This window comes from Gigantopelta aegis, chromosome 4 (assembly GCF_016097555.1).
Source record: "Gigantopelta aegis isolate Gae_Host chromosome 4, Gae_host_genome, whole genome shotgun sequence".
Classification (NCBI taxonomy): Eukaryota; Metazoa; Mollusca; class Gastropoda; order Neomphalida; family Peltospiridae; genus Gigantopelta; species Gigantopelta aegis.
Window position 1 is genome coordinate 52,324,269 of NC_054702.1, and position 15,816 is coordinate 52,340,084.

Sequence of the window (15,816 nt, forward strand, 5' to 3'; positions counted from 1 at the left end):
ACACCATCCCATAGACAGGATAGCACATACCACGGCCTTGACGTACCAGTCATAGTGCACTGGCTGGAGCGAGAAATAGCCCAATGAGCCCACTGACGGGGACCGATCCCAAACCGAAAGTACATCAAGCGAGTGCTTTACCACTGGGCTACGCCCCGCCAACCCTCACCTCCCTCTTTAAAAGTGTATGTAAAGCATTAACTTTGTATTAAAGGAATATTTCTATCAATTTTTAAAAGCTTCAGATAAATCAAAGTGTCCGATGCTTATCTACATTTAATTTGTATGAGAACCTGGACTGGACTGGCTCGTTTGATGCGCGGTCGGCCTAGGATCGATCCCCATCGATGGGCCCTTTGGGATATTTTTCGTTCCAGCTAGAACACCATTGCTACTACTAAAAATAAATGTAACTCTGTAAAACTATATGTCAAAATTGCCAAATGTTTGACATCCATTAACCGATAATTAATAAACCAATGTGTTCTAGTTGTGCCGTTAAACAAAACAAACTTTCATATTTTTTTTTCTAGTTTAATTTTTTTTAAATATAATTCTTTTCTGGAAATATACATGTAACAAAAGTGACCAAAAACTATAATTTATTAAATAAATAAAATTGCCTTTTTAAAACGATAAAAAGAAAAAGAAAGACATGTTTTATTTAACGAAACACTCAACATATTTTATTTACGGTTATATGGCGTCAGACATATGGTTAAGGACCACACAGATATTGAGAGAGGAAACCCGCTGTCCCCACCTCATGGGCCACTCTTTTCGATTAACAGCAAGGGATCTTTTATATGCACCATCCCATAGACAGGATATCACATACCACGGCCTTTGATGTACCAGTCGTGGTGCACTAGATGGAGCGAAAAATAGCCCATTGGGCCCACTGACGGGGATCGATCCCACACCGACCGCGCATCAAGCGAACGCTTTACCACTGGGCTACGTCTCACCCCCCTACGAAACAGAGTAAAACGATTTGATACTACATACCTCGGTAGGACATTCGAACGGCTCCGTGGATACCCATTTCGTTAGCTTACGGCCCGGCGCCTCCAGCTGCAATACAATTAACTGTAAGAAGCAAAAATAAACACCAACAACTCTAGATCTAACATACCATCATGAAAACAGCCATGCTCCCCACACTCCGCCACCTCCCTTAAAAAGTGTAAATTTACCTCATTCTATCACCCCTGTGCGTGCTGTATCCTCACCATGGTGTAGGGGTGTAACATTCTCTTTGAGAATGGCCAATACAGCACAAATTGAAATTTGAGTAAAAGTCAGTATCTATCTGTGATATTTGTATTTTTGCACAGTTCTTTACACTGTGTTTTTATTTAAATCTAGAATTTTTATATTGATGTTGATCATCACCTTATTTGTTTACATTACCATAGTTTGACACCCAATAGCCGATGTATTTTTCGTGCTGATGTGTCGTTAAACGTTCATTCATTCATTCATTCATTCTCTCAACCCCTCCTCCACCCCTCCACCCTAACACTACCCAGAATAATATACAAACATGATGTTCTGTGAATCGAGACATACATTAATGACAAACCACGTTACCATATTATTCCACAAAGCCTCGGCTAGAGCGTGGTGACCTTTCTCCCTAATGTGGAAACAATCCGGTGCGAAATAACTCATGTCAGGCTTTCCATCCTGAAAACACGAAAGAACTTAAAGAATATTAAAGGTCCACAATCACGGAACATTATTAATACACAGTATATATAAAAAAACACATAAAGATTAAATTTATTTTATTGATACTTCATATATATTGTAAAAGGTATACGTAAATACTAAACAAAAGTGAATTACGTTTTTGATAAAGAAAGAAAGGAATGTTTTATTTAACGACACACTCAACACATTTTATTTACGGCTATATGGCGTCAGACATATGGTTAAGGACCACACAGATTTTTGAGAGGAAACCTGCTGTCGCCACTACATGGGCTACTCTTTCCGATTAGCAGCAAGGGATCTTTTATTTGCGCTTCCCACAGGCAGGATAGCACAAACCATGGCCTTTGTTGAAACAGTTATGGATCACTGATCTGTGCAAGTGGTTTACACCTACCCAGTGAGCCTTGCGGAGCACTCACTCAGGGTTTGGAGTCGGTATCTAGATTAAAAATGCCATGCCTCGACTAAGATCCGAACCCAGTACCTACCAGCCTGTAGATCGATGGCCTAATCACGACGCCACCGAGGCCGGTCGGGTTTTTGATAAATGTAGACCTTTAATACATGCACCAGTGAACGAATATAACGTGCATATAAGTTCTTATTGGAGCGGGATTTAGCTCAGTCGGTTAAGTGCTTGCTTGAGGTGCTTGTGTCGCAGGATCGAACCACCTCGATGGATCCATTCAACTGACTGGATTTGTTTTTTTTATCGTTCCAACCAGTGCACCACAACTGGTCAACGCCTATAGTATGTGCTATCCTGTCTGTGGGAAAGTGCATACAAAAGATCCCTTGTTGCATTAAGAAAATGTAGCGGGCTTCCTCTGATGACTATGTGTCAGAATTACCAAATGTTTGACATCCAATAGCCGATGATTAATTAATTAATGTGCTCTAGTGGTGTTGTTAAACAAAACAAACTTTAATAAGTGCTTATTTGAATAATCATTATGAGTGTAAGTTTCTATTATTGATATAATACTCATTCTGATTGGATTGTTTGCATCCCTTTCATTAAATACCCAGAATCTGAACATCCTGTCCGTCCCTCAACCATTATTATACTTTCAAATATATAAATATATCTTGAAAAAAAAGCTATATTGTCCTCGGAAATAAAACAAAATCAAGAATGTGAACCTCGAGTATATTCCTATACATGTTAAACACACACACACACACACACACACACACACACACACACACACACACACCACACATACAGACACACACACCATACACACCACACACACACCACACACACACCACACACACACGTGTGTGTGTGTGTGTGTGTGGTTACTGTTGTTTTGGGTTTTGGTTGTTGTTTGGGATTTTTATTTCTTTTCTATTTCGTTTCAGTAATTAACTGAAACAGATGTGACACTAGAATCTTTTTAGCGGCCAATTAAACGGACAATTAGAATATAGTAATAATTATGATCATTTCCTTTAAAGGCACATTTCGTAATATGACTGACTGACTGACTGTGGACTCACTTTCATGGGTAGAAATGTGTCGTGAAAGAAGGGCTGTACCACGACTGTGAAGTCGTCCCTCGTGTCGTACCGACCAGTCTCCACGAGCTCGTAGATCCGCGCCTGGTACTCCTTCGTCAGGGCAATCAGCGCTTTCTCAGCTTCGGCATTTTCCGGAAACGCTGCGCAGGAGCATCCTCTAAAAAGAAATCACACAAGTTAAAGGTAATTGGTTCTTATAGCATTGTTTGTATCACTGTCTAAAAGTCAGTGTCATGTTTTAAAAAAAGTGACTTTCTTCCACGTCTCGTTATGTGAAAGGTATTTCTGAATATATAATCACCTTCCGGCACTCTATAAATAGGGGCGTTGACTGGATTGTGTATGCTCGTGTCTCGGTGTGTGTGGGGGGGGGGGGGGGGGGGAGTGTGTCGAACGAACCACCCCCTACTATAAGTATTAATCTGAAATAGCTGAACGTGTAACGTACACTCGGTGCAGTATTAATCTGAAATAACTGAACGCGTCACGTACACTCGATGCAGTATTAATCTGAAATAACTGAACATGTAACATACACACGATGTCTTATTAATCTGAAATAGCTGAATGCGTAACGTACACTCGGTGTAGTATTAATCTGAAACAACCGAACGTGTAACGTACAAAAGATGCAATATTAATCTGAAACAACCGAACGTGTAACGTACACTCGGTGCAGTATTAATCTGAAACAACCGAACGTGTAACGTACACTCGGTGCAGCATTAATCTGAAACAACCGAACGTGTAACGTACACTCGGTGTAGTATTAATCTGAAACAACCGAACGTGTAACGTAAACTCGGTGTAGTATTAATCTGATACAACCGAACGTGTAACGTACACTCGGTGCAGTATTAATCTGAAACAACCGAACGTGTAACGTACACTCGATGCAATATTAATCTGAAACAACCGAACGTTTAACGTACATTCGGTGCAGTATTAATCTGAAATAACTGAACGCGTCACGTACACTCGATGCAGTATGGAGCAGACGAGCCCCTCATTGAGACTCTTGACGACCTCCATGTTCATGGGCTCGACGAGGTTGACGAACACTCGAGGGACCTGCTGGTGCAGGATGTCCAGACCTGACTGTAGGTGACTCATGTAGTCGTCTGCTGTATATCGCGACTGAAAATATCAAATCATTAAATCAGTACTTTCTCTCTGTCTGTCTTTCTTTCTGTTGGTCTTTGTCTCTCTTTCCCAATCTCTCTCCCCTATCTCTCTCTCTCTCTCTCTCTCTCTCTCTCTCTCTCTCTCTCTCTCTCTCTCTCTCTCTCTCTCTCTCTCTCTCTCTCCGGCTCTCTTTATCTCCCCATCTCTGTTTGTCTTTCTTGATCTTTTCCGATTCTCTGTAGCGGGTTTCCTATCTAAGACTGTATGTTAAAATTACCGAATGTTTGACATCCAATAGCCAATGACTGGTGCATCAATGTGCTCTAGTGGTGTCGTTAAACAAAACGAACGTCTCTGGCTCTCTCCGCCTGTCTGTCTGATTCTGTCTCTCTTTATTTCTGTCGAGTGTTGTGCTTTTGTCAGTCAGGAGTTTGGATGGAATATAATAATTTGATTTGTCCCTAAATGTACTTTATTCAACCATCTTTATAACCACCATACTCCATTTATTAATGATATTTTGTAAAAATAATTGAATTATGGCAATGGTCCATAATTCAAACAGTAAAATTGCCGAGAGGGTTGACATGGATTTTACTCCATCATGGTTCATTTAATGTGATAAAAATAGCTAGATTTGGTTTCCAACAATTAATGTAATTTCTATTTATTATCCATTTTTAGAGAAATAAGGTCCTTAAATCTGTGACAGTATGCCTTTAATTAACGTATGAGGAGTTAGCACTGACCCCATCTTTACAGGACTGACAAAGATCGTTTCCTCCAATCAGGACAGTGATCACTTTCCAGTCGTTGTTGAAGTCAATTCCCTCCTCCGACTTGAGGCGCTCCACCAATAAGTTGATTTGACCAGCCAGCTGACTGCGAAATAATAGTTAAAACATTTTTTAAATTATTATTTACTTGACCATAACAGTGTTTGCTATTTTGTAACTCGCTGAACTTTTCATGGGTAACTTTTTTTCATTACAAATATCGTTTTTAACCGACATTTACGAATACGATTATAGGTTTTGCGTGTATTCATCGTACTGGTTATCGCCAGTGATAACCGTAATTGTAGTAGTGTTGGTATAAAGTGCTTATACCGGCAGTAGCTAGTGGGAATTTCCCCCATGAGCTCAGATGGTAGAGCGCTAGATTCTTGCACCGAGATTTGTATTGCTACAAAATACAGGTTTTAGCTCAGCGACTATCAGTTACCAGTAATCGTAATTGTCAAACTGTAAAGAATCACTAATAATATTGTTTGAGATGTTTGTTTGTTTGTTTATTTTCAAATACGTTTATTAAGATAAATTACAAGATACCAAATATGGTACAAAAGAACATATTTACACACAGTGACTCCTAACAAGGGTACCCCAGGGAAGGTCCTGTGATTGAAACTTGTATATATATATGCCCTACACTACCTATTGATATAGAAAAATGATTCATTTATAGCATTATGAATTAATTGAATAAATAAATAATATTTTCAATTATCAATGTCAGAAACACACATGCGATTATTGCACAGTGCTACAATTTCAACTCTGTAACAATATAGTTTATACATTTATTTTTACAAGTACCTAAACGTTAATGAATTGGTAATCTGGCGTCTGCCCTATATCCAATAACGTTGTCTCTAGTCAGTTGGCGACCTGCCAATCAAACCAATTTGGTGTCATACAATAATAGTATGCTACGAGCAATCGGATATTGCAGACCGTCTAGTATATATCACTACATAGATACATGTTTAAGGCATATTGTCACAGACCGCTGACCTATTTAATGGTGTAACAAACTATTACCTGAATATAAAATATTTCGATTTGTCCCTAAATGTACTTTATTCAACCATCTTTATAACCACCATACTCCATTTATTAATGACATTTTGTAAAAATAATTGAATTATGGCTATGGTCATAATTCAAAAACTAAAATTGCCGCGAGGGATGATATGCATTTCACTCCATCATGGTTCAGTTAAGGTGATGCGATAGCTAGATTTGGTTTCCAACAATTAATGTAATTTTTATTTATTATCCATGTTTAGAAAAATAAGGTCCTTAAATCCGTGACATTATGCCTTTTAGTAGGGTCTTGTAAATACAGGTCCTTTACCCATGGACGCCAGACTCTGTTCAGGTTCTGTTCACACACTTTGTAGGTCTCCGATAAAACGCAAACTCTACTGGAAGATCCGAGTGACATTACTATAACCAGGAGTTTTGTTTCATAATCATAACTTATTGTTACATGTTGGAGTTGAAAATAACAACCTACAATCCACATTGTGGCTCCTGTTGTTTATTTATTGCAATACGTCAGAAATGTGAAAAGAAAAATTACATGATATTAACACCAACAATATGTTCAGTTCAGTTTTTTTTTTATATTATTTTTTTTTTTTATTACCCCAGATCACTGGCAATGTCAAGGTTGGGGTGCCTTGAATCATTGTCTTACAATGTACAATAATAATAAAAGTATGGGGAAAAAACTTACTCTGATGTAGCTCCCGAGTCGGCGACATTGAGATGGGCGTTTTCACTATCACGGTTACCGCTCTTGACTGAAAAGCCTTTTAAACCGGGATTATACTTCTTGAGAATATCTGGGGGGTAAAAACAGAAATATTAAAACCTCACATACTGTCTTATTATGGTGAAAATCAGCCTAAACTAAGTAATAATGGTGGTCAGTAATATGAAGAAAATCACGACACGGTAATTAATTAAAGGTCTCCTTCAGCTACATTCCAGCCAGTGCACCACGACTGGTATATCAAATGCCGTGTTATGTGCTATCCTGTCACTGTGGGTGTGCAGACAGAATGTCAACGGACAAGATGTCAACGGACAAGATGTCAGCGGACAAAATGTCAATGGACAAAATGTCAATGGACAAAATGTCAATGGACAAAATGTCAGCGGACAAAATGTCAATGGACAAAATGTCAATGGACAAAATGTCAACGGACAAAATGTTAATGGACAAAATGTCAATGGACAAAATGTTAATGGACAAAATGTCAATGGACAAAATGTTAATGGACAAAATGTTAATGGACAAAATGTCAATGGTCAATATATCAACGGACAAAATGTCAATGGACAAAATGTCAACCATTAATGCAGTATCTCAGTCAACGTGTGTGTGTTTGTGTGTGTGTGTGTGTGTGTGTGTGTGTGTGTGTGTGTGTGTGTGTGTGTGTGTGTGTGTGTGTGTGTGTGTGTGTGTGTGTGTGTGTGTGTGTGTGTATGTGTGTGTGTTTGTGTGTGTGTGTGTGTGTGTGTGTGTGTGTGTGTGTGTGTGTGTGTGTGTGTGTGTGTGTGTGTGTGTGTGTGTGTGTGTGTGTTTGTGTGTGTGTGTGTGTGTGTGTGTTTGTGTTTGTGTGTTTGTGTTTGTGTTTGTGTGTGTGTGTGTGTGTGTGTGTGTGTGTGTGTGTGTGTGTGTGTGTGTGTGTGTGTGTGTGTGTGTGTGTGTTTGTGTGTGTGTGTGTGTGTGTGTGTGTGTGTGTGTGTGTGTGTGTGTGTGTGTGTGTGTGTGTGTGTGTGTGTGTGTGTGTGTGTGTGTGTGTGTGTGTGTGTGTGTGTGTGTGTGTGTGTGTGAGGGAGGGGGATGGGGGAGAGAGATATATGTATGTATGTATGTATTAGGGTTGGGGAAATCGAATTCTTTGCTCATTACAAAATTTAAGAAGTGTACGTTATACTTTCACATAGACTCTGATACGTCTTATTAGCAAGACCCCCCCCCCCCCCCCAAAACAAAAACACCAAAAAAACCGCACAAAAAACCCCCACCAAAAACCCCCAGAAAACCTCCACATATACTCTTCACAAAAAGTAGGGGAACTCTAATAAGAATTTACAATTGCCAAAACTGTAAGGTATATTAGCTGTGGGGAATGGTTATATGATAATAGTGAATTAATTGGGCAAACATTACAACCGGTAGTTCAGTATTACAGTAGGTTTTATGACCACCAGAGATCTTGAAGGACGATTGGTGTCAGAAGTGAAATTTGAAAGCTGACGTTTTTTTTTATCAGTAAATCGCAAATTCAAACAATAAAAATTACTAAAGACAAAACAATAAGACCACCAGAGATCTTGAAGGACGATTGGTGTCAGAAGTAAAATTTGAAAGCTGACGTTTTTTTATCAGTAAATCGTAAATTCAAACAATAAAAATCACTAAAGACAAAACAATAACAACTGTATGATCAACAGAATGAAAAAGATTGATAGAAATAATGTTCCACAGTGATTAATGGACCTTCCTGGAAATGGTCAAAATCGAGAATATTGTCAAAATCGAGAATGACACCCCACGCACGTGTACGGGGCAACTGCGTGATGCACGTGAAAACTATGGAATGTGTTTCGATGTGTTGATAAACAGACATGAACGTTCTTTACTAGGATATCAGTGGTCAAAACATATACTTTAATATTTCAGGTTCCCCAACTTTTTTTGAAGAGTATATATATATTGGAGAAAAAAAGAGAGAACATTTTCTTGAGCAATGAGGGTTTCGACCCCTCCCCCCCCCCCCCCCCCCCCCAACCCTGGACTTCTTATTAGCTGTATTTAATATGCACGTTTACACAGTCAGTGTATCTAGGTCACTGATCAACCGGTCGCAATGACCGGAACGGGGGAAGGAGGGGGCGGGGGGGGGGGGGGGGGGGGGGGGGGGGCGGGGACGGATATGATTACTTGTAACCTGCTATATTTTTAGAGCGTAATTTCGTTCACACACAAGGTCGTGGACATGGTTAAAAAAACACCATTCTTTAATTAGAAGACTGACCTTGTGTCAATGACAAAATTACTTAACTTACTAGGTAACGTTAAATGATCTTCAAACGTGCCATCGCCCCCAATGCTGAAAATAATGTTCAATTCAGAAGTTAGGTTTTGTTTTACATGATACTGAAGGAAAGAAATGTTGTATTTAACAACGCACTCAACACATTTTATTTACGGTTATATGGCGTCGGACATTACATGATACTGAAACAATTAAAAAATATATATATTCAAGTTTATTGTTTTGGATTAGGACCAAAGTTGATCTGCTAAATGGATTTATTACGGTAAAAAGGATTCTTATTTTAGCTGAAATAGCATTCAGTTAATTGTGAGAGTGCTACTGAGTTCTACAAGGTACTAAATAACGTTTTTAAATAGTATGGTCTTTTCTCACAGACGAACAAGAGTATTTCTGTAACTGTCACCGCTTTGAAACTGGCCTGTTACTTCACTCTGTGACGCATACGTACCTCCAGGCTAAACCTCGATTGTCTGTAAGAAGTCCAAATATGGTAGAAGCCTTGATACCTTTCCCCGCCTATAAACAGATGTATACATTGGTGAACAAAAATCTGCCATCTTAAAACCATTTAATGGTATGTTAGCAAGTGTGTGTGTGTGTGTGTGTGTGCGTGCGTGCGCGCGCGTGTGTGTGTGTGTGTGTGTGTGTGTGTGTGTGTGTGTGTGTGTGTGTGTGTGTGTGTGTGTGTGTGTGTGTGTGTGGTCGTTATGGCAATATACTGTATAAAATTCCAAATTGGGTTAAAAATAATAGATAAATAAATAAATAAATAAATAAATAACAAATACTACTAATAAATATAAGCGTACGGGCTCCCATTTTTGTATGGAAGCAGGCTGGCTCTTGCCCGAATTAAAAGAAAATGCCCGAATCTGGATAACAACATGCATGTATTCACATTAGCATTAGGAAAAAAAAGTAGCGGGTTTCCTCTGGTGACTACGGGTCAAAATTATCAAATGTCTGACATCCAATAGCCAATGATTAATTAACCAATGTTCTCCAGTGGTGTCGTTAAACAAAAACAAACTTTAAACTATGTACTTATACTTACTGTGAGTGAATCGCCCACTCCTGCTATAACTTGTATGTCACCAGGACGTAGTTTGTGAACTAGAAATACATTAAGACAATTATTTACAATAAAATATCTCTTATCATCCATATTTGAAATATTAAACTGTATATAGGTGTGTGAAAGTGCACACACGGAATTATATGTTTGCCTGTGTATGTATGTGTACATATAAATAAGTATTATAGTTATATATAATATTTGAGTGTGTGTTAAAGGGACATTCCTAAGTTTGCTGCATTTTTAAGATGTTATCGACTAACCGAGACTTTTTAACGATTTTAATTACACACCAAACATATTTTTTCTGCATGAAATATTAGTGGCTGTATATTAAACATGTTTCTGATCGTTCTAATATTTGTACTAGGTTAAATTTAATTTTATTTCCCAAAATGTGTTTTTTCGTACGAACAAAATTATTTGAAGACAAAATCCAGTTTGGGCTTCTTACAAATATTAAGACGACCAGAAACACACTGAATATACAGACACTGATATTCTAAACAAAAATATATATTTAATATGGAAGTTTAATCGTAGAAATATTGTATTAGTCGGAAACATCTTACAATGCAGCAAACTCAGGAATGTCCCTTTAACAATGTGTATTAAATGTAGGTTGATATAAATTTGACAGTTTTAACTCTTATTGATACATATTTGTTTTAAGGTAACATTGCTTGTTTAATTAACGCCAATGTAACGATGTTCTGGAGCCCATTTCACAAAACATCGTAAGTTTACGTCTGCGACTAGCAGTTATATCGGGCATACATTTACAAGTGTTTGGCATCTATTTCACGCAGAAAATTACATCATTATTGCAGCTGGAGCATTTTAAGGACAAAATAAAATGAAATATGTGTATTTCTAACTATATTTGTTGTACTATAATAGAAAGAATTGTGATTTAGTCGTAGATTTACGTTTACGTGCAAATTAGCCTTACGATGTTTTGTGAAATTTGACCCTATATTACATTAGATATATTATATTTGGTATATATCTGGTGATACATTTTAAATAAAGTCACATATCTACACAACGTGGTCTGTGAATTTACCACGACGTTACTGACCTGACGTTGGTACAGACGGCGACGGCGACATCACTTTACACGGAAACTCTGCCTGAACAGTCTGCAACCAAATGTCAAATGAAGGTCATTGTTTCTGAATATATAATATGCTGTAAATGACACAAATCATTGGTTTCTTTTAATTATTTCCAATAATATTGATCAATAATGTTCATATTATTACTTTGGTTTATAGATATATCCATTTGGTAGGGGTGCTTCCTGATTGAAATTTCAGGGGCAGATCCATAATTTAACGAAAGGGTGAGATAAGTGGGAAAAGGTTACGTCCTCATTTTGGGGCATGGTTTGTTAGAAATCGGTACCCATGCTTACTGAGATCTATACAGAGAACAGAAATGAATATTCTAAATAATAAAATGTAAGTCTTTCTAATTTAAATTAGAAAAAAACGGCTATAGCAGTGAAAAATACGTCGTAGTGTTTAAAAACTAGGGTCTGTCACTTTAAAATTATAATCCTAAACAATATCAACATGACGTGGATAATGTTAGTATGCCAGCTCATGGGCGTTTCCAGGAAATATTTTTAGGGGGGGACCAAAAAAGAAGGGCACATTGACTCGTCAAAAGGGCACCTTACTACAAGTTTTGATATTTACAATTAATATGAATTCCTACAGTTCTACGTCATAATATACTAGCAATAATGAAGTAAATTGGCGTTACTCGCGTTAGAACCTCAATGGGGCCCCATTGAGACTCAATAACACAGACACATATCTGCAAGCTTGCGCATGTACACGAAAATCTTGATTTCATTTATCTACAATATAATTATTGTTTACTTAAAAAAAAAAAAATTCTACAAACAAAAAGGGCACTTGGACATTTTGAGGGCACTTGAACAATTTTTTTGGGGGACGCGTCCCCCTGGTCCCCCCCCCCCCCTTGGATCCGCCCATGCCAGCTAAAAGGTCGCATACACACCTGATGCTCTGCGTCTAACATCTGAGCGTATCTCGACAACTCTTCTCGAACAGTGGCATTGTGTTGTACCAACCACGATGACCCCGAGTACCTCGCAGTGGTATCTGTTGAAATTTTAAAAAGAAAGGAATGTGTGTTAATTATAACTTGTCTTAATATAAAATATGGTCGTGGTGAAAAAATAAAACAACTAAACAAAAAAACAAAACAAAAACAACGAAAACAAACAAGTAAACAAACAAACAAACAAAACGCACGTTTTGAAGAGTTAATTATATTTTTGTAAAATAACATATAGATATGGCAGTTTCGTAATACCTTTCATCCAATGCCCTATTCCCTCTCTTTATATCCAGCGTTAAATACATGTAATATTTAATATATTTCATTATAGGGTGTATACTACCAAATCAAATCCCATAGACGACAACAGTCACATATGTGACTAAAACTCCTACCTGCAGTCGACATAAACGCCACGGATATAAATACTACCACCCCTCACCCTTAAAGTGAATCAGAAAAAAAAATGGGTGTCAAGCTGCTCATTTTTGCGATAACGGGTAGCGTCTATGACTACCCTAGTTCCGCACAAAATTCGAGTACCATTTTTACAGGTAACCCATAAATGTTTCTAGCACAAGGCTACTTGACACAGTGATACTAAATGAAAAAAAAATTGCTAATTTCTTTTGCCCAAATGAAACTATTTTGTTTTTACAACTAACACACTCAACTTTATTACCAATCACAGGACTTGTGGTGTTCACTTCTCTATCAAAAGTTCGCTGCACCTCAAACTTTGACCCAGGCGGAAGTTATTTGGTTTAGTACTACCTAAAGGTATACTGGTATGTGTTAAACTACTGGAATCTATACGTTTTTATAAATACGTTTGTTCCACACTATGTTAAATATCGTACATAGAAATGAGAAAGAAAGAAAGAAATGTTTTATTTAACGACGCATTCAATACATTTTATTTACGGTTATATGGCGTCAGACATATGGTTAAGGACCACACAGATACTGAGAGAGGAAACCCGCTGTCGCCATTTCATGGGCTACTCTTTTCGATTAGCAGCATGTGATCTTTTATATGCACTATCCCACAGATAGGGTAGTACATACCACGGCCTTTGATATACCAGTCGTGGTGCACTGGCTGGAACGAGAAATAGCCCAATGGGCCCACCGACGGGGATCGATTCCAAACCGACCGCGCATCGAGCGAGTGCTGTACCACTGGGCTACGTCTCGTCTTATTGTTCAAAGTAGCATTAAAGTTTTTATACAAAAATCATTTGATTAGTATTTAAACGATTATAAAGATATTTATTCAGATTTTGATTACAATTATCGCCCGGTAATGAAACGTGTTAGTAATTGACGTACCTGAAACCAGAATGACGACACAGACGGTACACAGCACCAAAAACTGCATGGTTCTTTGCACAACCTGTATATCTGTGAGAGTCGTAGTAATGCAATGTACCCCGTTGTGTGTCTGTCAGCACGAGAGTCGAGTCACGTGTGGTGATTGTGAGATGGAGTGATGTCAGCTCTGGGGTGACTGATGACAGATGACGACTGATTATCTTTCCTCATCAAGATAACAAAGTTAAAGGGACATTCCTGAGTTTGCTGCCATTTAAAAAATGTTATTGACTAACAGAAACTTTTTAACGATTGTAATTGCATATCAAATATATTTTTCTGCATAAAATGTTAGTGGTTGTATGCTAAAAGTGTTTCTGATCGTTCTAATATTAGTACTAGGTTAAATTTCATTTTATTTCCTAAAAAAGATTTTTTCGTACGTACGAAATTATTTGAAGTCAAAATCCAGTTTGGGCTTCTTACAAATATTAAGACGACCAGAAACACATTGAATATACAGACACTGATATTCTAAACAAGAAAATATATTTAACATGTAAGTTTAATCGTAGAAATATTTTATCAGTCGGATACATCTTACAGTGCAGCAAACTCGGGAATGTTCCTTTAAAGTTATAGTTTTATTTATCGCCCGTTGATTTATTATCACTCGTCGGCTACTGGATGTCAAACATTTGATAATTCTGACATAGATTCTTAGTTAAAGTTCGTGTTGTTTAACGACACCACTAGAGCACATTGATTAATTAATCATTGTTGGATGTCAAAACATGACACTTAGTCATCAGAGGAAACCCGCTACATGTTTTTTTAATGCAGCAAGGGAAAGGACATACCACGGCCTTTGTCCAGTTGTGGTGCACTGGTTGGAACGAGAGAAAAAAACCCAATCTGTTGAATGGATCCTCCAAGGTGATTCGATCCTGCTCCTTAAGCTCCTCAAGCGAACACTCCGCCGACTGAGCTAAATACCGCCCTTTGGTACAAAGAAACATCAATATTCATGGACAAATATAATTATATTATGGACTTGTCTGAATAGAACACCAAATGTACTAACTTTATAAAGGATAACGTCAGTTTTTATAGGGACATACCCTAGTTTTTAAACACTAAAGTATATTTTTTACTATCATAGCCGGATTTTTGTAACTGAAATCATACTTTACTTTTTGTGGTTTTGTGGATCAATTTCCGTACATTCGAAGTGGTTTTAGTCATCCTGATGTTTCTAATATCACAAAATACATTTCTCATATTTTTTTAAAACGCACGCGCGTCTGAGAAATAACAGTTATGGAGTCGAGTTCTAGTCTATTTCCAGAGGGTATTTCACCATTTCAAAGTCACAGACACGTGTTTCACTCAATTACAACTTTATCCAAACGTGTTTTAGGTTTGTAGATTAACTAAATGTAGTGTTAATTTTCACGGGTTGAAACTAGGGTCTGTTTCTTTAAGAAGACGAAGACAATTAAAACGCACTTTCAAACCAAGATGATAATAGGTCAAAGTAAAGAATTGGGCCCAGCTTTTGAAACATCTCTCAATATACTAACATAACATAGGTGATGAGACCCCATTAGACTCGGACCGGCCTCGGTGGCGTCGTGGTTAGGCCATCGGTCTACAGGCTGGTAAGTACTGGGTTCGGATCCCAGTCGAGGCATGGGATTTTTAATCCAGATACAGACTCCAAACCCTGAGTGAGTGCTCCGCAAGGCTCAATGGGTAAACCACTTGCACCGACCAGTGATCCATAACTGGTTCAACAAAGGCCCTGGTTTGTGCTATCCTGCCTGTGGGAAGCGCAAATAAAAGATCCCTTGCTGCTAATCGGAAAGAGTAGCCCATGTAGTTATAAACGTATTTTGAGTAAATTTAGACTTTCTGCACATATTCTCTCCATAGAAACGGGCAGATACCATCATATCGATAGAAGCAATAGGATATGTAATCTCTGCAACATGAATGCACTAGAAGACGAATATCACTTTGTTCTAGTTTGTCCGTTCTGCTATACTATAAGAGATAAATATATTAAAACTTATTATTATTATAATAAACCATCAACTCTGAA

At 37.9% G+C, this 15,816-nt stretch overlaps 1 protein-coding gene across 1 annotated transcript in view; it reads right to left on the bottom strand.

Annotated features, from left to right (window-relative positions):
- Positions 1–13,794, bottom strand: part of LOC121369880 (phospholipase B1, membrane-associated-like) — a 37,372-nt gene extending 23,578 nt beyond the window's left edge. The window contains exons 1-12 of the mRNA XM_041494958.1: positions 13,731–13,794; positions 12,336–12,439; positions 11,386–11,446; positions 10,284–10,342; positions 9,678–9,745; positions 9,237–9,280; positions 6,892–7,000; positions 5,118–5,250; positions 4,220–4,380; positions 3,223–3,400; positions 1,594–1,689; positions 1,009–1,074 (exon numbers count right to left, since the gene is read on the bottom strand). Coding sequence (XP_041350892.1) covers positions 1,009–1,074; positions 1,594–1,689; positions 3,223–3,400; positions 4,220–4,380; positions 5,118–5,250; positions 6,892–7,000; positions 9,237–9,280; positions 9,678–9,745; positions 10,284–10,342; positions 11,386–11,446; positions 12,336–12,439; positions 13,731–13,779 — 1,128 coding nt within the window. The 5' untranslated portion in view covers positions 13,780–13,794. The remainder of the gene's footprint in view (positions 1–1,008; positions 1,075–1,593; positions 1,690–3,222; positions 3,401–4,219; positions 4,381–5,117; positions 5,251–6,891; positions 7,001–9,236; positions 9,281–9,677; positions 9,746–10,283; positions 10,343–11,385; positions 11,447–12,335; positions 12,440–13,730) is intronic.
- Positions 13,795–15,816: the final 2,022 nt, after the last annotated feature.